We start from the raw sequence: 22429 nt of genomic DNA, 5'->3' as shown, positions 1-22429 counted from the left end.
TAATTCATCCCGTTCCAATACTGGAACAGGGGCAGGGGTTTTACTCCAATCTTTTCGTGGTCCCCAAAAAAGAGGGCACGTTTCGACCTATTTTAGATCTAAAAAGTCTAAACAAGTTTCTCAGAGTCCCATCCTTCAAGATGGAGACTATTCAAACAATTCTGCCATTGATCCAGGAGGGTCAATATATGACTACCATAGACTTGAAGGATGCATACCTTCATATTCCTATACACAAGGATCATCATCAGTTCCTAAGGTTTGCTTTTCTGGACAAACATTTTCAGTTTGTGGCTCTTCCTTTCGGGTTGGCCACAGCACCCAGGATCTTCACGAAGGTTCTAGGGTCACTTCTGGCGGTTCTCAGGCCGCGGGGCATTGCAGTGGCGCCTTATCTGGACAATATTCTGATCCAGGCATCCTCTTACCATCTGACAAAGTCTCATACAGACATGGTTCTGTCCTTTTTGAGGACTCATGGGTGGAAGGTGAATTTAGAAAAAAGTTCATTAATTCCACAGACAATGGTTCCTTTCTTGGGAACTCTAATAGATTCCATATCTATGAAAATTTTCCTGACGGAGGTCAGAAAGTTAAAGATTCTAAATACATGCCGAGCCCTTCAGTCCAATCCTTGGCCACCAGTGGCCCAGTGCATGGAGGTAATAGAATTGATGGTAGCGGCAATGGACATCATTCCGTTTGCTCGTTTTCATCTCAGACCACTACAGCTGAGCATGCTCAGGCAGTGGAATGGAGATTATGCAAATTTGTCTCCTCAGATAGATCTGGATCAGGAGACAAGAGATTCTCTTCTTTGGTGGTTGTCGCAGGATCATCTGTCCCAAGGGACGTGCTTCTGCAGACCCTCATGGGTGATAGTGACGGACGCCAGCCTACTAGGTTGGGGTGCAGTCTGGAATTCCCTGAAGGCTCAGGGTGTGTGGACTCAGTCAGAGTCACTTCTTCCAATCAATATTCTGGAATTGAGAGCAATATTCAATGCACTTCAGGCGTGGCCTCAGTTGACTTCGGCCAAATTCAGTTGGACAACATCACAACTGTGGCTTACATCAGTCATCAGGGAGGAACAAGTAGTTCCTTAGCGATGACAGAAGTATCCAAGATAATTTGGTGGGCGGAGGCCCACTCTTGTTATCTTTCAGCAATCTACATCCCAGGAGTGGACAACTGTGAAGCGGACTTTTTGAGCAGACAGACGTTTCATCAGGGGGAGTGGGAACTCCATCCGGAGGTCTTTGCCACTCTGATCCTCAGATGGGGCAAACCGGAGTTGGATCTGATGGCATCTCGTTAGAATGTAAGCTTCCAAGATACGGATCCAGGTCAAGGGATCCTCAGGCCGAACTGATAGATGCCATGGCAGTGCCTTGGTCATTCAACCTAGCTTATGTGTTTCCACCATTTGCTCTCCTGCCCCGGGTGATTGCTCGGATCAAACAGGAGAGGGCTTCAGTAATTCTAATCGCGCCTGCGTGGCTTCGCAGGAATTGGTATGCCGATCTAGTGGACATGTCTTCTCTGCCGCCGTGGAAGCTTCCATTGAGGCAGGACCTTCTTATTCAGGGACCCTTCCAACACCTGAATCTGGTTTCTCTGCAACGGACTGCTTGGAGACTGAACGCTTGATTTTATCTAAGTGGGGTTTCTCTGATTCGGTCATTAATACTTTGATTCAGGCACGTAAGCCTGTTACTAGAAAGATCTACCATAAGATATGGCGTCAATATCTTTATTGGTGCAAATCCAAGGGCTACTCATGGAGTAGTAGAGTTAGGATTCCCAGGATTTTATCTTTTCTCCATCAGGGATTGGAGAATGGTTTATCAGCAAGTTCCTTAAAGGGACAAATTTCTGCTTTGTCGATTTTACTACACAAACGTTTGGCAGATGTTCCAGACGTTCAGTCTTTTTGTCAGGCTCTGACCAGAATCAAGCCTGTATTTAGACCAAATGCTCCACCCTGGAGTTTGAATTTAGTTCTTAATGTTCTTCAAGGGGTTCGGTTTGAACCCATGCATTCCATAGATATTAAGTTGTTATCTTGGAAGGTTTTATTTTTGGTTGCTATTTCTTCTGCTCGTAGAGTTTCTGAGCTTTCAGCGTTACAATGTGACTCGCCTTATCTTCCATTCTGATAAGGTGGTTTTACGTACCAAACCTGGTTTCCTTCCTAAGGTTGTTTCTAATAAGAATATTAATCAGGAAATTGTTGTTCCTTCATTATTTCCTAATCCTTCTTCTAAGAAGGAGCATTTGTTGCATAACTTGGACGTGGTCCGTGCCCTGAAGTTTTACTTGCAGGCGACTAAAGAATTCTGTCAATCATCTTCATTATTTGTTGTTTTTTCTGGAAAGCGTAGGGGCCAGAAAGCTACGGCTACCTCTTTCTTCTTGGCTGAAGAGTATTATCCGTCTGGCGTATGAGACTGCTGGACAGCAGCCTCCTGAAAGAATTACGGCTCATTCCACTAGGGCTGTGGCTTCCTCATGGGCATTTAAAAACAATGCTTCTGTTGAGCAGATTTGCAAGGCTGCAATTTGGTCGTCTCTTCACACTTTTTCCAAATTTTCCAAATTTGATACTTTTGCTTCTTCTGAAGCTGTTTTTGGGAGAAAGGTTCTTCAAGCAGTGTTGCCTTCCGTTTAAGTTCCTGTCTTGTCCCTCCCTTTCATCCGTGTCCTGTAGCTTTGGTATTATATCCCACAAGTAAGGATGAAATATGTGGACTCGTCATATCTTGTAAAAGAAAAGGAAATTTATGCTTACCTGATAAATGTATTTATTTTACGATATGACGAGTCCACGGCCCACCCTGTCATTACTAAGACAGGGATTTATTTTTTGTTAAACTTCAGTCACCTCTGCACCTTTGGCTTTTCCTTTCTGTTCCTAACTTTGGTCGAATGACTGGAGGGGGAGGGGAAGGGAGGAGCTATATATACAGTTCTGCTGTGGTGCTCTTTGCCAGTTCCTGCTAGCAGGAGGTTCAATCCCACAAGTAAGGATGAAATCCCTGGACTCGTCATATCGTAAAATAAATAAATTTATCAGGTAAGCATAAATTTCCTTTTTCCTCAGATTAAGTTGTTTAATTTCCCGTCTTTTCTATTTTTCAGCTGCTCAAAATGAGGAGCGCTTATGTGCATACAAAGATCCCCACAATCAGGACCAAGAGGTCAGCGAGAGCAAAATCTCTCACGAAAATGGCACGGCCATATGTAACAAGGGCAGCACTTGCTATGGATTATGGGAAAAAACACGAGAAGGTGAAATCCATCTTGTCAAACAAGGCAAGTATATATACCATAACAGTACATTGTTATTTTTATTGATGATGAATAATAATCCACAATTTTGGAAAATGGTATCTTTGTATTATCCATAGAACATCTATTAATTAATTGTTCAAGCTATTCTGCAGTTTAATCTCGAATACTGTAATACTTTCCCAGATAACATGTTGTAACTGTTAGATCTGTTTTATAAATGCTTGGCTGCTGCATCTTTTACCATAAATCTTAATCTGTTTCTACTCTTTCAGGATGCTGGGCCTTCATCAGCGATCCACATGATTGTCATTTTGATGAATGTGTGGTTACCACTACACCACCACTTATTCAGAATGGCACATACCGCTTCTGCTGCTGTCGTGTGGACATGTGCAACGTCAATTTCACAGAAAAATTCACGTCGCCCAACCCCACAGACACCACACCTTACAGTAAGTTGATAACAGTTAACAAATATTTATTTATATTGTCACTTGTTTGTTTAAACACTACTTCATTTGAAATTGTCTTGTACTGTTAAGACAAAAGCTAATTTGGCTGCCATATTGAATTCTTACAAGGAGTGGAAATATAACACACAACGTAATCTCTGCATTCTGCTACAGCTAAGGTGTTAATAGTTTTTATAAAGGTGCTAATCATAGTTGTTCTAGGTTGTCAGAAACAGTCTAGTGAGCTATACACAACAGCCATTGAGTATGAAATGCTTTGTCTTGCACTTACGAATAAATTTGAGCCATTATATATAATTATTTCTTTCATGTAATTAACAAGAGTCCATGAGCTAGTGACGTATGGGATATACATTCCTACCAGGAGGGGCAAAGTTTCCCAAACCTTAAAATGCCTATAAATACACCCCTCACCACACCCACAAATCAGTTTTACAAACTTTGCCTCCAAGGGAGGTGGTGAAGTAAGTTTGTGCTAGATTCTACGTTGATATGCGCTCCGCAGCAAGTTGGAGCCCGGTTTTCCTCTCAGCGTGCAGTGAATGTCAGAGGGATGTGAAGAGAGTATTGCCTATTGAATGCAGTGATCTCCTTCTACGGGGTCTATTTCATAAGGTTCTCTGTTATCGGTCGTAGAGATTCATCTCTTACCTCCCTTTTCAGATCGACGATATACTCTTATATTTACCATTTCCTCTACTGATTCTCGTTTCAGTACTGGTTTGGCTTTCTACAAACATGTAGATGAGTGTCCTGGGGTAAGTAAGTCTTATTTTCTGTGACACTCTAAGCTATGGTTGGGCACTTTATTTATAAAGTTCTAAATATATGTATTCAAACATTTATTTGCCTTGACTCAGAATGTTCAACTTTCCTTATTTCCAGACAGTCAGTTTCATATTTGGGATTATGCATTGAATTATCATATTTTTTCTTACCTCAAAAATTTGACTTTTTTCCCTGTGGGCTGTTAGGCTCGCGGGGGCTGAAAATGCTTCATTTTATTGCGTCATTCTTGGCGCGGACTTTTTTGGCGCAAAAATTCTTTTCCGTTTCCGGCGTCATACGTGTCGCCGGAAGTTGCGTCATTTTTTGACGTTATTTTGCGCCAAAAATGTCGGCGTTCCGGATGTGGCGTCATTTTTGGCGCCAAAAGCATTTAGGCGCCAAATAATGTGGGCGTCTTATTTGGCGCTAAAAAATATGGGCGTCGCTTTTGTCTCCACATTATTTCAGTCTCATTTTTCATTTGCTTCTGGTTGCTAGAAGCTTGATGTTTGGCATTTTTTCCCATTCCTGAAACTGTCTTATAAGGAATTTGATCTATTTTGCTTTATATGTTGTTTTTTCTCTTACATATTGCAAGATGTCTCACGTTGCATCTGAGCCAGAAGATACTACAGGAAAACCACTGCCTGCTGGATCTACCAAAGCTAAGTGTATCTGCTGTAAACTTTTGGTAGCTATTCCTCCAGCTGTTGTTTGTAATAATTGTCATGACAAACTTGTTAAAGCAGATAATATTTCCTTTAGTGATGTACCATTGCCTGTTGCAGTTCCCTCAACATCTAAGGTGCAGAATGTTCCTGATAACATAAGAGATTTTGTTTCTGAATCCATAAAGAAGGCTTTGTCTGTTATTTCTCCTTCTAGTAAACGTAAAAAGTCTTTTAAATCTTCTCTCTCTACAGATGAATTTTTAAATGAACACCATCATTCTGATTCTTTGGACTCTTCTGGTTCAGAGGATTCTATCTCAGAGATTGATGCTGATAAATCTTCATATTTATTTAAGATGGAATTTATTCGCTCTTTACTTAAAGAAGTACTAATTGCTTTAGAAATAGAGGATTCTAGTCCTCTTGATACTAATTCTATACGTTTGGATAAGGTTTTTAAAGCTCCTGCGGTTATTCCAGAAGTCTTTCCTGTTCCTAATGCTATTTCTGCAGTAATTTCAAAGGAATGGGATAAATTGGGTAATTCATTTACTCCTTCTAAACGTTTTAAGCAATTATATCCTGTTCCGCCTGACAGGTTAGAATTTTGGGACAAAATCCCTAAAGTTGATGGGGCTATTTCTACCCTTGCTAAACGTACTACCATTCCTACGTCAGATGGTACCTCGTTTAAGGATCCTTTAGATAGAAAAATTGAATCTTTTCTAAGAAAAGCTTATCTATGTTCAGGTAATCTTCTTAGACCTGCTATATCATTGGCTGATGTTGCTGCAGCTTCAACTTTTTGGTTGGAAACTCTAGCGCAACAAGTAACAAATCGTGATTCTCATGATATTATTATTCTTCTCCAGCATGCTAATAATTTCATCTGTGATGCCATTTTTGATATTATTAGAGTTGATGTTAGATTTATGTCTCTGGCTATCTTAGCCAGAAGAGCTTTATGGCTTAAGACCTGGAATGCTGATATGGCTTCTAAATCAACTCTACTTTCCATTTCTTTCCAGGGAAACAAATTATTTGGTTCTCAGTTGGATTCTATTATTTCAACTGTTACTGGTGGGAAAGGAACTTTTTTACCACAGGATAAAAAGTCTAAAGGTAAAAACAGGGCTAACAATCGTTTTCGTTCCTTTCGTTTCAACAAAGAACAAAAGCCTGATCCTTCGTCCTCAGGAGCAGTTTCAGTTTGGAAACCATCTCCAGTCTGGAATAAATCCAAGCCTGCTAGAAAGGCAAAGCCTGCTTCTAAGTTCACATGAAGGTACGGCCCTCATTCCAGTTCAGCTGGTAGGGGGCAGGTTACGTTTTTTCAAAGAAATTTGGATCAATTCTGTTCACAATCTTTGGATTCAGAACATTGTTTCAGAAGGGTACAGAATTGGTTTCAAGATGAGACCTCCTGCAAAGAGATTTTTTCTTTCCCATGTCCCAGTAAATCCAGTGAAAGCTCAAGCATTTCTGAATTGTGTTTCAGATCTAGAGTTGGCTGGAGTAATTATGCCAGTTCCAGTTCCGGAACAGGGGATGGGGTTTTATTCAAATCTCTTCATTGTACCAAAGAAGGAGAATTCCTTCAGACCAGTTCTGGATCTAAAATTATTGAATCGTTATGTAAGGATACCAACGTTCAAGATGGTAACTGTAAGGACTATATTGCCTTTTGTTCAGCAAGGGAATTATATGTCCACAATAGATTTACAGGATGCATATCTGCATATTCCGATTCATCCAGATCATTATCAGTTCCTGAGATTCTCTTTTCTAGACAAGCATTACCAATTTGTGGCTCTACCGTTTGGCCTTGCTACAGCTCCAAGAATTTTCACAAAGATTCTCGGTGCCCTTCTGTCTGTAATCAGAGAACAGGGTATTGTGGTATTTCCTTATTTGGACGATATCTTGGTACTTGCTCAGTCTTTACATTTAGCAGAGTCTCATACGAATCGACTTGTGTTGTTTCTTCAAGATCATGGTTGGAGGATCAATTTACCAAAAAGTTCTTTGATTCCTCAAACAAGGGTAACCTTTCTGGGTTTCCAGATAGATTCAGTGTCCATGACTCTGTCTTTAACAGACAAGAGACGTCTAAAATTGATTACAGCTTGTCGAAACCTTCAGTCTCAATCATTCCCTTCGGTAGCCTTATGCATGGAAATTCTAGGTCTTATGACTGCTGCATCGGACGCGATCCCCTTTGCTCGTTTTCACATGCGACCTCTTCAGCTCTGTATGCTGAACCAATGGTGCAGGGATTACACGAAGATATATCAATTAATATCTTTAAAACCGATTGTTCGACACTCTCTAACGTGGTGGACAGATCACCTTCGTTTAATTCAGGGGGCTTCTTTTGTTCTTCCGACCTGGACTGTAATTTCAACAGATGCAAGTCTCACAGGTTGGGGAGCTGTGTGGGGATCTCTGACGGCACAAGGAGTTTGGGAATCTCAGGAGGTGAGATTACCGATCAATATCTTGGAACTCCGTGCAGTTTTCAGAGCTCTTCAGTTTTGGCCTCTTCTGAAGAGAGAATCGTTCATTTGTTTTCAGACAGACAATGTCACAACTGTGGCATACATCAATCATCAAGGAGGGACTCACAGTCCTCTGGCTATGAAAGAAGTATCTCGAATTTTGGTTTGGGCGGAATCCAGCTCCTGTCTAATCTCTGCGGTTCATATCCCAGGTGTAGACAATTGGGAAGCGGATTATCTCAGTCGCCAAACGTTGCATCCGGGCGAATGGTCTCTTCACCCAGAGGTATTTCTTCAGATTGTTCAAATGTGGGGGCTCCCAGAGATAGATCTGATGGCCTCTCATCTAAACAAGAAACTTCCCAGGTATCTGTCCAGATCCCGGGATCCTCAGGCGGAGGCAGTGGATGCATTATCACTTCCTTGGAAGTATCATCCTGCCTATATCTTTCCGCCTCTAGTTCTTCTTCCAAGAGTAATCTCCAAGATTCTGAGGGAATGCTCGTTTGTTCTGCTAATAGCTCCGGCATGGCCTCACAGGTTTTGGTATGCGGATCTTGTCCGGATGGCATCTTGCCAACCATGGACTCTTCCGTTAAGACCAGACCTTCTGTCACAAGGTCCTTTTTTCCATCCGGATCTGAAATCCTTAAATTTAAAGGTATGGAGATTGAACGCTTGATTCTTGGTCATAGAGGTTTCTCTGACTCCGTGATTAATACTATGTTACAGGCTCGTAAATCTGTATCTCGAGAGATATATTATAGAGTCTGGAAGACTTATATTTCTTGGTGTCTTTCTCATCATTTTTCTTGGCATTCTTTTAGAATACCGAGAATTTTACAGTTTCTTCAGGATGGTTTAGATAAGGGTTTGTCCGCAAGTTCTTTGAAAGGACAAATCTCCGCTCTTTCTGTTCTTTTTCACAGAAAGATTGCTATTCTTCCTGATATTCATTGTTTTGTACAAGCTTTGGTTCGTATAAAACCTGTCATTAAGTCAATTTCTCCTCCTTGGAGTTTGAATTTGGTTCTGGGAGCTCTTCAAGCTCCTCCGTTTGAACCTATGCATTCATTGGACATTAAATTACTTTCTTGGAAAGTTTTGTTCCTTTTGGCCATCTCTTCTGCTAGAAGAGTTTCTGAATTATCTGCTCTTTCTTGTGAGTCTCCTTTTCTGATTTTTCATCAGGATAAGGCGGTGTTGCGAACTTCTTTTGAATTTTTACCTAAAGTTGTGAATTCCAACAACATTAGTAGAGAAATTGTGGTTCCTTCATTATGTCCTAATCCTAAGAATTCTAAGGAGAAATCGTTGCATTCTTTGGATGTTGTTAGAGCTTTGAAATATTATGTTGAAGCTACGAAATCTTTCCGTAAGACTTCTAGTCTATTTGTTATCTTTTCCGGTTCTAGGAAAGGCCAGAAAGCTTCTGCCATTTCTTTGGCATCTTGGTTGAAATCTTTAATTCATCTTGCCTATGTTGAGTCGGGTAAAATTCCGCCTCAGAGAATTACAGCTCATTCTACTAGGTCAGTATCTACTTCCTGGGCGTTTAGGAATGAAGCTTCGGTTGACCAGATCTGCAAAGCAGCAACTTGGTCCTCTTTGCATACTTTTACTAAATTCTACCATTTTGATGTATTTTCTTCTTCTGAAGCAGTTTTTGGTAGAAAAGTTCTTCAGGCAGCGGTTTCAGTTTGAATCTTCTGCTTATGTTTTTTGTTAAACTTTATTTTGGGTGTGGATTATTTTCAGCAGGAATTGGCTGTCTTTATTTTATCCCTCCCTCTCTAGTGACTCTTGTGTGGAAAGATCCACATCTTGGGTAGTCATTATCCCATACGTCACTAGCTCATGGACTCTTGTTAATTACATGAAAGAAAACATAATTTATGTAAGAACTTACCTGATAAATTCATTTCTTTCATATTAACAAGAGTCCATGAGGCCCACCCTTTTTTGTGGTGGTTATGATTTTTTTGTATAAAGCACAATTATTCCAATTCCTTATTTTATATGCTTCGCACTTTTTTTCTTATCACCCCACTTCTTGGCTATTCGTTAAACTGATTTGTGGGTGTGGTGAGGGGTGTATTTATAGGCATTTTAAGGTTTGGGAAACTTTGCCCCTCCTGGTAGGAATGTATATCCCATACGTCACTAGCTCATGGACTCTTGTTAATATGAAAGAAATGAATTTATCAGGTAAGTTCTTACATAAATTATGTTTTTTATTTGTGTATGCTGCTATTGGTTAGCTTCCATATTTGGTGACTGAATTCTATAAGTGGCCTGTGCTTCACTTATTAAAAAGTGTGTGATACCATTCTGGACATGCATCGTCTGAGACGTAATTTCATATTTCTGTTTTTTTGGTGCTTGACCCATATGGTCTCTATCTGTTCACTCTGGCTAGACCAGGCACAACTGTTCAACCATGATAGTTCTAGTTCCCTCAGTATCTCCAGTCATACTCCTTTATACCTGTAATCTCACCATTATTTGTTAGGCTTTGTAAAATGAATCTGGCAGAATTTGGTTGCATAATGTGGATGCTATGAAATGTTACTGCCCAAGTACCTTTTTATTCTTCTGATAGATACAAAGTGTCTGTCTTTTCTGTGTAGCTGCTGAAGTTACAAGGAAACCTCAAGGATTTTTTTTTTAATTTAAATTGTGGACTAAGGTTATTATTTAACTTGTGTCCCAGTTGTTTGTCCTGAAAATGCAGGTAGCAGAGCTCATTGTCTTCTTCTGGTTATTATAGGGGTTTAGAGTCTGGTTCCCCTGGCAGAATACATTCCTTTTCCATGGGCTCATCATCTTATAATTATGCGTAAAGTGATTTACAAGTGTTAATTGTACCTCAACATAAAAAAGGAAATTTATGCTTACCTGATAAATTTATTTCTTTTACGATATGACGAGTCCACGGATTTCATCCTTACTTATGGGATTACGCTTCCTGTTTAGCAGGAAGTGGCAAAGAGCACCACAGCAGAGCTATGTATATATAGCTCCTCCCTTTCCTCCCACTCCTGTCATTCGACCGAAATTAGGAAGAGAAAGGAAAAGCCAAAGGTGCAGAGGTGACTAAAGTTTAACAAAAATAAGTACATACCTGTCTTAGAAATGACAGGGTGGGCTGTGGACTCGTCATATCGTAAAAGAAATAAATTTATCAGGTAAGCATAAATTTCCTTTTCTTTTACAAGATATGACGAGTCCACGGATTTCATCTTATTACTTATGGGATACAATACCAAAACTATAGGACATGTATGAAATGGAGGGACAAGACAGGAACCTAAACGGAAGGCACCACTGCTTGAAGAACATTTCTCCCAAAACCAGCCTCAGATGAAGCAAAAGTGACAAATTTGGAAAAAGTGTGAAGAGACGACCAAGTTGCAGCCTTGCAAATCTGTTAAACAGAAGCATCGTTTTTAAATGCCCATGAGGAAGCCACAGCCCTAGTGGAATGAGCCGTAATTCTTTTTGGCTGAAGAGTATCGTCCGTCTGGCATATGAGCCTCCTGAAAGAAAGAGAGATAGCCGTAGCTTTCTGACCCCTATGCTTTCCAGAAAAGACAATAAATAAAGATGATTGACGAAAATCTTTAGTCGCCTGCAAGTAAAACTTCAGGGCACGGACCACGTCCAAGTTATGCAACAAACGCTCCTTCTTAGAAGAAGGATTAGGACACAATGAAGGGACAACAATTTCCTGATTAATATTCTTATTAGAAACAACCTTAGGATGAAAACCAGGTTTGGTACGTAAAACCACCTTATCAGAATTAAAAATAAGATGAGTCACATTATAACGTTGAAAGCTCGGAACCTCTACAAGCAGAAGAAATAGCAACCAAAAATAAAACCTTCCAAGATAACTTAATATCTATGGAATGCATGGGTTCAAACGGAATCCCTTGAAGAACATTAAGAACTAAATTCAAACTCCAGGGTAGAGCAATTGGTCTAAACACAGGCTTGATTCTAGTCAGAGCCTGACAAAAAGACTGAACGTCTGGAACATCTGCCAAACGCTTGTGTAGTAAAATCGACAAGGCAGAAATTTGTCCCTTTTAAGGAACTTTCTGACAACCCTTTTTCCATCCTTTTTGGAGAAAGGGTAAAATCCTGGGAATCCTAACTCTACTCCATGAGTAGCCCTTGGATTCACACCAATAAAGATATTGACGCCATATCTTATGGTAGATCTTTCTAGTGACAGGCTTACGTGCCTGAATCAAAGTATCAATGACCGAATCAGAGAACCCCCCCTTAGATAAAATCAAGCGTTCAATCTCCAAGCAGTCCGCTGCAGAGAAATTAAATATGGATGATGGAAGGGTCCCTGAATGAGAAGGTCCTGCCTCAATGGAAGCTTCCACGGCGGCAGAGAGGACATGTCCACCAGATTGGCATACCAAGTCCTGCAAGGCCACGCAGGCGCAATTAGAATTACCGAAGCCCCTCTCCTGTTTGATCTGTGCAATCACCCGGGGAAGAAGAGCAAACGGTGGAAACACATAAGCTAGGTTGAACGACCAAGGCACTGCCAAGGCATCTATCAGTTCGGCCTGAGGATCCCTTGACCTGGATCCGTATCTTGGGAGTTTGGCATTCTGACGAGATGCCATCAGATCCAATTCTGGTCTGCCCCATCTGAGAATTAGGGTGGAAAGACCTCCGGATGGCGTTCCCACTCCCCCGGATGAAACATCTGTCTGCTTAAAAAGTCCGCTTCCCAGTTGTCCACTCCTGGGATGTAGATTGCTGACAGATAACAAGAGTGAGCTTCTGCCCACCGAATTATCTTGGATACTTCTGTCATCGCTAAGGAACTCCTCGTTCCTCCCTGATGATTGATGTAAGCTACAGTCGTGATGTTGTCCAACTGAAATCGGATGAATTTGGCCGAAGCCAACTGAGGCCAAGCCTGAAGCGCATTGAATATTGCTCTTAATTCCAGAATATTGATTGGAAGTAGAGACTCTGACCGAGTCCACACCCCCTGAGCCTTCAGGGAATTCGAGACCACACCCCAGCCTAGTAGACTGGCATCCATTGTCACCCTCACCCAAGAGGGTCTGTGGAAGCACGTCCCTTGGGACAGATGATCCGGCGACAACCACCAAAGAAGAGAGTTTCTTGTCTCCTGATCCAGATCTATCTGAGGAGACAAATTTGCATAATCTCCATTCCACTGCCCGAGCATGCACAGTTGTAGCTGTCTGAGATGAAATCAAACGGAATGATGTCCATTGCCGCCACCATCAATCCAATCACCTCCATGCACTGAGCCACTGATGGTCAAGGATTGGACTGAAGGGCTTGGCATGTATTCAGAATCTTTGACTTTCCGACCTCTGTCAGGAAAATTTTCATGGATATAGAATCTATTAGAGTTCCCAAGAAGGGAACCCTTGTCTGTGGAATTAGTGAACTCTTTTCTAGATTCACCTTCCATCCATGAGTCCTCAGAAAGGACAGAACCATGTCTGTATGAGATTTTGTCAGATGGTAAGACGACGCCTGGATCAGAATATCGTCCAGATAAGGCGCCACTGCAATGCCCCGTGGCCTGAGAACTGCCAGAAGGGACCCTAGGACCTTCGTGATGATCCTGGGTGCTGTGGCCAACCCGAAGGGAAGAGCCACGAACTGAAAATGTTTGTCCAGGAAGGCAAACCTTAGGAACTGGTGATGATCCTTGTGGATAGGAATATGAAGATATGCATCCTTCAAGTCCATGGTAGTCATATATTGACCCTCCTGGATCAATGGCAGAATTGTTCGAATAGTCTCCATCTTGAAGGATGGGACTCTGAGAAACTTGTTTTGACTTTTTAGATCTAAAATAGGTCGAAACGTGCCCTCTCTTTTGGGGACCACGAAAAGATTGGAGTAAAACCCCTGCCCCTGTTCCAGTATTGGAACTGGACGAATTACTCCCATAGTAGAGAGGTCTTTTACACAACATAAGAATGCCTCTCTTTCTTTTTATCTGGTCTACAGACAATCGTGAAAGAAGAAACCTCCCCCTTGGGAGAGAATTTTTGAATTCCAGTTGATACCCTTGGGACACGATTTCCAGTTTCCAGGGGTCCTGAACATCTCTTACCCAAGCCTGGGCAAAGAGAGAAAGTCTGCCCCCTACTAGATACGGTTCCGGATCGGGGGTCGCCCCTTCATGCTGTCTTGGTAGCAGCAGCGGGCTTCTTGGGTTGTTTACCCTTGTTCCAAGCCTGGTTGGGTCTCCAGACAGACTTGGCCTGAGCAAAATTCCCTTCCTGTTTAGTGGAACAAGAGGGGACTCCTTTGAAGTTCCGAAAGGAACGAAAATTATTTTGTTTACCCCTTAGTTTAGCTGTTCTATCCTGAGGTAGGAGATGACCCTTACCTCCCGTATTGTCAGAAATGATTTCTTTCAAGTCAGGCCCGAATAGGGTTTTACCTTTGAAAGGAATAGCCAACAGCTTTGACTTAGATGACACATCAGCAGACCAAGATTTTAACCATAATGCTCTACGCGCTAAAATGGCAAATCCGTAATAAATGAATTAGCCAGCTTAAGAGCCTTAATTCTATCTAAAATGTCCTCTAAAGGAGTCTCAGTCTTAAGAGACTCTTCTAAGGTGTCAAACCAGAAGGCTGCTGCAGTGGTAACTGGTACAATGCAGGCCGTTGGTTGTAAAAGCAAACCCTGATGAATAAATAACTTTTTTAGAAGACCCTCCAATTTCTTATCCATAGGGTCTTTGAAAGCACAACTGTCCTCAATAGGAATAGTTGTACGCTTAGCCAGGGTAGATATAGCTCCCTCCACCTTAGGGACCGTTTGCCAAGAGTCCCGAACAGTGTCAGATATGGGATACATTTTCTTAAAATTAGGAGAAGGTGAGAACGGGATACCCGGTCTTTCCTATTCCCGTGTAATAATTTCCGAGATTCTCTTAGGAACCGGAAAAACATCAGAGTAAGCAGGTACCTCTAAGTATTTTTCCATCTTGCACAATTTCTCTGGTGGTACCACAATAGAGTCACAGTCATCCAGAGTCGCTAAAACCTCTCGAAGTAACAGGCAGAGGTGTTCAAGCTTAAATCTAAAGGACATGACGCCCGAGTCCGTCTGAGGTAACACACTTCCCGAATCGGAATGTTCCCCCTCAGACAGAAGTTCCCTGACCCCCAATTCAGATCCCTGTGAGGGTACATCGGAAATGGCCAACAAAGCATCAGAGGTCGCAGTATTCACATTGACTTCTGCCCTGCTGCGTTTGCTCTGTAACACTGGCAACTTAGATAAAACCTCTGTAAGGGTAGATGACATAACTGCAGCCATATCCTGCAGAGTAAATGAAGTAGACGCGGTTGAAGAACCTGGCGTCGCTTGGGTGGGCGTTAAAGGTTGTGACGCTTGGGGAGAAAGTAGCGGCATACCCTAATTCTCCTCAGACTGAGAATTATCCTTATGCACACTTTCCTTAAAGAAAATCTGCTCTTTACATTGTAAGGCCCTTTCAGTACATGAGGGACAAAAAGTAAGAGGGGGTTCCATAATGGCATCTAAACACATAGAACAAGTAGTTTCTTCAAGTTCAGACATGTTAAACAGACTAGCAATAGCAATAATAGTCGTTCTTTACTTGATATATTGAGCTCTGAAGACAAAACCTATATTCAAAAATTTTGAACTAAAAAAATGTACTGCGCCTTTAAATAATAAAAGCGCAACAATTTTTCTGCAATCGGCCAAAACAATTTTGCAACAATAAAAAGTGCATTTATGTGCCCAAATTAACTTAACAATATTGCACCCTTTGCTTGGATAAGTTATATATCAATTTTTGTCAACTTTATCAATGTTAATTACTTTTCAGGCCCCTGCACCTCGCCACAGCTCTGCTGCGGCGCCTACCTGCCCCCAGATCACACTGATCCTCCTAAAGTAGCGCTCTCAATTCTCTCTGTACCCCACGAGTACAAACTGACTCAGGCCCCACCGGAGCTTCAGAACCTTGCTGCCGATCCGGAAAACTACTGCGCAACTGAGCACGCGAAAATAGGCCCCGCCCATCGTGGACGTAACTCGAGCCGTACCAAGACCCGCATGGGAAGACAAAATAACATGTCGGTCCTCCATCTTATACTAAAACAAAGCTATGTGCCCCTCATAAACACGCACTTTACACAATAAAGCGCAACCTCAGTGAATAATGTCTTCTGTCAAGTCAGTTAGAACAACATCATAATGACAGCCAGCAAACCGCATCTCCCAGCATCAGCCCACACAGCATATTTAAATTGAAACACCAACACACTATTAAATAATCACAATAAAAGGGAGTTCCAGGTACACCATGTCTTCTATAGTGTATACCGTTTACCCCTCCCCAGTTAGGGAATAACGTCAGCCTGTTCTGATGTAACAAGTCTCCCCAGAAACAAAGGACTGAACATACCTCAATGCTGCTTGTAGCATGACACAGTTCTCCACACTGAAGATATTTCTTTACCTACCTTCAACCACTCTGTCGGAACCAGCAGGATCTTAGATAACGTTTGCTAAGATCATCAACATTAGGGCAGAAAAATATGTCTCCACTGCTCCTGGGAAGTTATAGACGGATGATTTCTCCCTGAGAAAAATAGTACTCACTGGCACCATTTAATAAAAAAACTTCTTGATTGAAGAATCTAAACTAACACCTCGCTTTACCTCTTCCTATCACTAACACAGGCAAAGAGAATGACTGGAGTGGGAGGGAAGGGATGAGCTATATATATATACAGCTCTGCTGTGGTGCTCTTTGCTACTTCCTGCTAAACAGGAGGCATAATCCCATAAGTGAGGATGAAATCCGTGGACTCGTCAAAAGAAAAAGATTCGCTTAAATAAATCATTCTTCCAAAAGGGACGCAAAAGTATATATTCTTCTTAAAAGGGAAGAGTCCACAGCTGCATTCATTACTTTTGGGAAATACAGAACCTGGCCACCAGGAGGAGGCAAAGACACTCCAGCCAAAGGCTTAAATACCTCCCCCACTTCCCTCACCCCTCAGTCATTCTTTGCCTTTCGTCACAGGAGGCTGGCAGAGAAGTGTCAGAAGTTCGAAATAGTCTCCTATGGAGGGTAGTACTCTTTGCAATGGGGCTGGAGTTTTCAGTAATCCTGTCAGGCTCTCAGTGAGGGCATGGGTAAAAGTCCGTAGATGCAGAGGGAGTTCTTCTGCGATACCATCCCGAGTTTCGCTGCCTGCCTTTCTTCACACAAGTCCATGTCAGAAGCAAGGCTACTATCTGTCACACTTGAAGGGCCGTGTTCCTGTTCCACTGCGTAGATTCCGGTAAGATTGTTTTATTTTATTTTGATATTTTAATGTAATGTTAACGAAACAAGGTAGGGTCCCAGTGGGACTCCTTTTATCTTAATAAGGAATCTTGGGTTAATATCTCCTGAAGGTGGTTATTGAACAGGTTGAGCAGATATGGTTCTATCTGTAAATTTGTAGCTATACTTAGGCTCACGGCCTTTACGGAACATAACGGCTTTCTTTTAATGACGCAATCATTTAAGATTACGCACCCTTTTAGTGATTGGCACGGTGCACCTCGTGATGGTTAAGTTTGGTTTTCTGGGGAAGCGTTGGCCCCTGAAGCTAAGGGGCCCCTATCTCGGGGCCAGGGTCTCCAGTTGATCCGGCGAGGGATGATTTTGCCTTCCGTTATAGGCTGGCTCGCCTTCGTGTTCTTTTAAGACATGTTTTGGCTATGTTGGAGGATCCCAGTCCTAGCGGGCCGAGGGATCCGAGGCCTTAGCAGCTGGATGGCAAAATAGATATGACGTTTGGGGATGAAGCCAATCTACTTAACGTCGCCATTTTTCTTTTTCTTTGTTTTTCGGTTCCAGTTCTGAGCTTGGGTGAATGGGGCCTTTAATCAGCTGTTGTCCTCATTCACCTGGGGCGTTCACCCGATGGGTGCTGCTTTCATTTTATTTTTTGATCCGGATGGATGTGTTTAATTAGTTTTTTTTTTAAGCTCATGTCTGTTAGAATTTCGTTTTTATGAACTTTCTTCTCTGGAAACGATATTTGAGATTTAGGTCGCGTGGGCACTTCCTCGGAAGTTGCGCACTTGTTGAATAATAGAATTATGTTTTTCTACTTCATGTATCGATCCTTCAGGACAAATTTTCTTGGACCTTGGGCAGTTCTAGAGTGTCCTTATATCAGGCAGGTACTAGTCGGATACTTTTTCAGCTGTTACCAGGGTTCATGTCACCCTTGTGGTGCTGATTTAATCCTGCTTGATTCTGAATGTCACTTGGCTTATTCTATGGAATCCAGGCTCGGATCCTACCGGTGTATGAGGCCTGTTGTTTAAATGCAACCCCTCTGAACGGAAGGTTATGAGTGCCAATCTAGGTTGGTCGTTCGGGCTACTTGCCTGGGATACAGATCTGTTTTTGCAGACGACATGGTTCTTCAGGTCCCCGGGGACTCAGAACCGTTATTCCATTCTTTGGAGTTGGGAGATGTGTGTGACCTATGTGGTCTGGTGTGCCGAGTGATTAATGGTTTGCATTTTCACTCTATGTTCTTCAGGATGCTGACTCTTTAGCCTATTGAGCATTTTATTGTGGTGGCAGAGTTTCCTTTCTTCCCGCCTTGGGTGGATCATATAGTCTGAATGCGCGGGCATGTTCTTCCTCTGTTTAGAGTTGTGTTACTCTAAGAGTTTGTGTGCAGGGGTTCCCTGCCTTCTGTGGGGAGCTGTGAAGCTCCAGTTTTTCCCTGCTTAAAGACAATTCTTAGAAGATAGATCCTTCAAGGATCCCTGGCTGTTGTTGCTTTCAATACCCTTGGTCTGACCATTGTCTCGCCATTCAGGTGTCTTTCCGTCCTCGTTGCAACTCTAGCCTTGGGGTTTGTCAGTGAAGGGACGAGGTCGGTTACGGAGGGCCGCCCTTCTGGGGTCAGGTAGTTGACTATTTATCCTCGATGCTCCGTTGGGGGCTTTGTGGGCGGTGTCTTAAGGTTGATTCTCTGGGATGGCAAGCAGGGTACAGGGTTCTCATTCGCCTTCAGATGTTGGTTGCTACCTTGCCTGTGTGTGTAACACGTGTTAATGCTTGCCTACAAGTTTTCTTTGCGATCCAAGTGCCGTGGGTGCTGAATCTTAGATTGTTAAGGAGTCCTTTGTGACTCTTGGGTTTGAGGTTCTTCGGACTTTAGAGGTGCGCTCCTCCTTGTAGGGTGCACCTTAGGGTTCCTCTGGAAGTTGGATCTTTGATAGTTTCCTTTTTCAAGGACCCTGACCTAGGTCCGTGTCTCTCGTTGGATAGGTGTGGACAGTTTGATCTCACACTAGATGTTTGTGGTCCCACGGACCTCTCTCCGTAGGGGCTGGGGCTCTGTGAGAGATGCCTTTCTGTCTATGGCTTAGGCTTTAGATCCTTCTGACGATTCCCTACTTGTCTTCTGTCGCATTTACACTGTCTCTGTAGACTGCAGGTATCTTCACCTGGGTTGGCGATATGGCAGAGGGGTGTCGCCTCTATGGTAGGGTGTTTTGTGTTGTTTAATTCCCTTCTCTTCTAGAGCGGGGATCGGGTTCTCTGGGTTCGGAGTTACCTTAGTTTTTGGAGCGACCTGTGGGTACTTGGTGTCTTGCCTTGTAAGGGTCTTTTCCCTTCTTGCGTTTCAGAATCCTGGCAGGGAAATTGCGATGTAGTGACTGGTTCCTCCGTTCCTGCACTGGGAGGCTGAGGGTTTGATCCCTGGGGGGGGGGGCTCCTGCTATGTTAGATTATGATATATGGATCCTGAGGGTCTGAGGGCCTTCTTCCTTTGGTAAGCGATCCTTGTTTTTAGAGAAGACAGCCGTGTAGGGTTTTGTACCCGAGCACAATGTCTATCCTGACTCATGGTAGCATACCGTTTGTAGTAACGGCCAGCCATCTAACTGTGGGCTTTGTTCCTCCTTTGACCCTTCCTTTCTCTTCCGGAGTCTGAGACTCTTGTCTTTGGTCTTGACTAGCCTTTGGGCTGGGACCATTTTCCTAAAGGGAAGATTGGGGGTTGGTTACTCTATTCAGGGTTGACCGTTTTCTTTAGAGTCGGTTCCCTCCTTTGTGGGAGGTCTTTGGATGTCCTCCTCTTTTCTTCTGCCATCCGGTGCTGGGAGGGGGCATTCCTTGGAGCCCGATATTCAGAGGGCTGTGAGCCCTGGAAGGTTTGCGGTTGAATCCAGCTACAGCTATTGCACTCTGACTGGGTGTTAGCAAGCTTTGACACTCCTTTCTGTGTTTTGGTTTAGCAACGTTGAGTCAGTTTTCTGCCTGGAAGCTGGTCATTGGGAGTTCCTGTTCAGATGGTTGAGGTTCTTTTTGAAGAACTCTTTTCTAGCTGCTGGGATAGTTATCCTATTTCTGCTGTCTAGCTTGCAGGTCTAGATTTAATATGGGGCAACAGGGAACTCTCATGGTTTTCCTGGAGTACCTTAGGGTATGGGTCAGGGATCTGAGGATGTTCCTAGAGTCTTTTTTGGGACATGTTTCCCGGTGTATGGATCTTTTTCTTCGATCCTTGTGTTTCTAGGGTATTTGTCTACCTGGGCGTTGCTATTATATGACAACCATGGGTTGTTCTATGTTCTGCAGAGTGGAATGATCATTTGGATTTTTCATGAGAATCTGTTCTCCTTTTTGGGGGCAGATAGTGGTCCTTGTCCTGGCTGGGTACCTTCATGGGAGCCGTGATCCGCAGGACTGACTCCTCGGAGGTTGTTTGGGCTTGATGGACTCTAGGACTGAGTGGTTTTTAGTTTGGCTTTGCCGGCGGTGTAACTAATGTGCAGTTAACTGGGCTTCAGGTTTTCACCCATGTTGTCTATTCTTTTTTAGGGTGTCGAGTAATCCGGCTGTGGTGCCTTTCGATGGGGCCGCATTTTGTACCCACCCGTTATTTGCATTCAGTGTCCTCTAGGTATTGTTTTCCCAAAAGTAATGAATGCAGCTGTAGACTCTTCCCTTTTTAAGAAGAAAAACTGAAATTATGCTTACCCGTGTTTTTATCTATGAGGCGGCTTTAATTTTTTGTTCTTCTGGCACCTTTTTTCACCCTGATATTTCTCCTACTGTTCCTTGTTCCCTTTGCAGAATGACTGGGGGATGAGGGAACTGGGGGAGGTATTTAAGCCTTTGGCTGGGGTGCCTTTGCCTCCTCCTGGTGGCCAGGTTCTGTATTTCCCAAAAGTAATGAATGCTGTGGACTCTTCCCTTCAGAAGAAAATGAAATTATCAGGTAAGCATAATTTATGTTTTTTCTTTCTTGCCTCAAAAATACTTTTTTTTTTTTTTTGTAAAACAGATGTTTTTTATGGAGAATAGAGTTACCAGTAGACCAGTGGGAGTCCCTTACAGCACAGTTATACACAGACATGTCCTTCCTGTTAGTTGCAATTTAAAAAAAAACGTCTTTAATGTTACCTTTTTTTTAAAGGGACAGTCGAGGCCAAAATAAACTTTCATAATTCATATAGAGCATGTAATTTTAAACAATTTTCCAATTTACTTTTATCACCAATTTTGCTTTGTTCTCTTGGTATTCTTAGTTGAAAGCTTAACCTAGGAGGTTCATATGCTAATTTCTTAGACCTTGAAGGCCACCTCTTTTCAGAATGCATTTTAACAGTTTTTCACCACTAGAGGGTGTTCATGTGTTTCATATAGATAACACTGCTCGTGCACGTGAAGTTATCTGCGAGCAGGCACTGATTGGCTAAACTGCAAGTCTTGTCAAAAGAACTGAAATAAAGGGGCAGCTTGCAGAGGCTTAGATACAAGATAATCACAGGGGTTAAAAGTATATTAATATAACTGTGTTGGTTATGCAAAACTGGGGAATGAGTAATAAAGGGATTATCTATCTTTTTAAAACAATAAAAATTCTGGTGTAGACTGTCCCTTTAATGCCACAGTGTTTTTAAATATGATCTTGCAAATGCAGTGTTTTACTATCCCTTTAAAAATTAATTGCTAAATTGTTTCATGTCTGAGGTTTTACCATGCTTTTAGGTTTAAACATTTATTTTTTACTTATCTTGTTTGCATAAATGGGAACCCAAAAGAGGGCTCATTTCTGTTGAACAGTAGAGAATGGAGCCGAAAGCTACCGAAGTTGCCGACAACTAAAAGTAGTTTATGGCTCAATTTTAGAATCACTCTTTTCATGTAGGCGTAAGTTAAATTTGTGTTAACGCTTCCATCCAACATCTGATTCCTTGAAAATCAAGTTAGTTGTTATGGTAACCCGACCTTCCACTATAAAATGTATGTTTAACGTCTGCACTCCTTAAACAAAGATTTTTTGTAGATATGTGCTTGCATATATTTTTATATGTAAATACATGCTGATATTACCATTAGAACATAAGTGCAACTATTCCTATACATGGGACAACAATAAATATTACATATAACAATTTTTTTGTACATTGAAACACTTGAGTTATTTGCAAGTTTTAAAATTTCAATGGGAAATAGGTCTCAAAAAGCAAATTTTTCCTCTTTTTCACCTAGTTGAGCTGAGTGTAATTTTTCTTTCTAGGTGGTAAGCGTCCACAAAAATACCAGGATAAGGCAAAGACACCCCACAACAAAAACTTTAAGTATCCCTCCCACTTCCCTCTCTCTCCCAGTAGTTCTTT

The 22429-nt window shown here is 42.2% G+C and overlaps 1 protein-coding gene across 1 annotated transcript in view; it reads left to right on the top strand.

Moving 5' to 3' along the window:
- Window positions 1–22429, top strand: part of BMPR2 (bone morphogenetic protein receptor type 2) — a 498659-nt gene that overhangs the window by 195107 nt on the left and 281123 nt on the right. The window contains exons 2-3 of the mRNA XM_053698685.1: window positions 3142–3315; window positions 3567–3747. Of these exons, the coding sequence (XP_053554660.1) occupies window positions 3142–3315; window positions 3567–3747 (355 nt within the window). The remainder of the gene's footprint in view (window positions 1–3141; window positions 3316–3566; window positions 3748–22429) is intronic.

The sequence above is a fragment of the Bombina bombina genome, chromosome 1, assembly GCF_027579735.1.
Source record: "Bombina bombina isolate aBomBom1 chromosome 1, aBomBom1.pri, whole genome shotgun sequence".
Classification (NCBI taxonomy): domain Eukaryota; kingdom Metazoa; phylum Chordata; class Amphibia; order Anura; family Bombinatoridae; genus Bombina; species Bombina bombina.
Note: the sequence above shows the minus strand (reverse complement) of the source record. Positions and strands in the feature narration are given on the sequence as shown.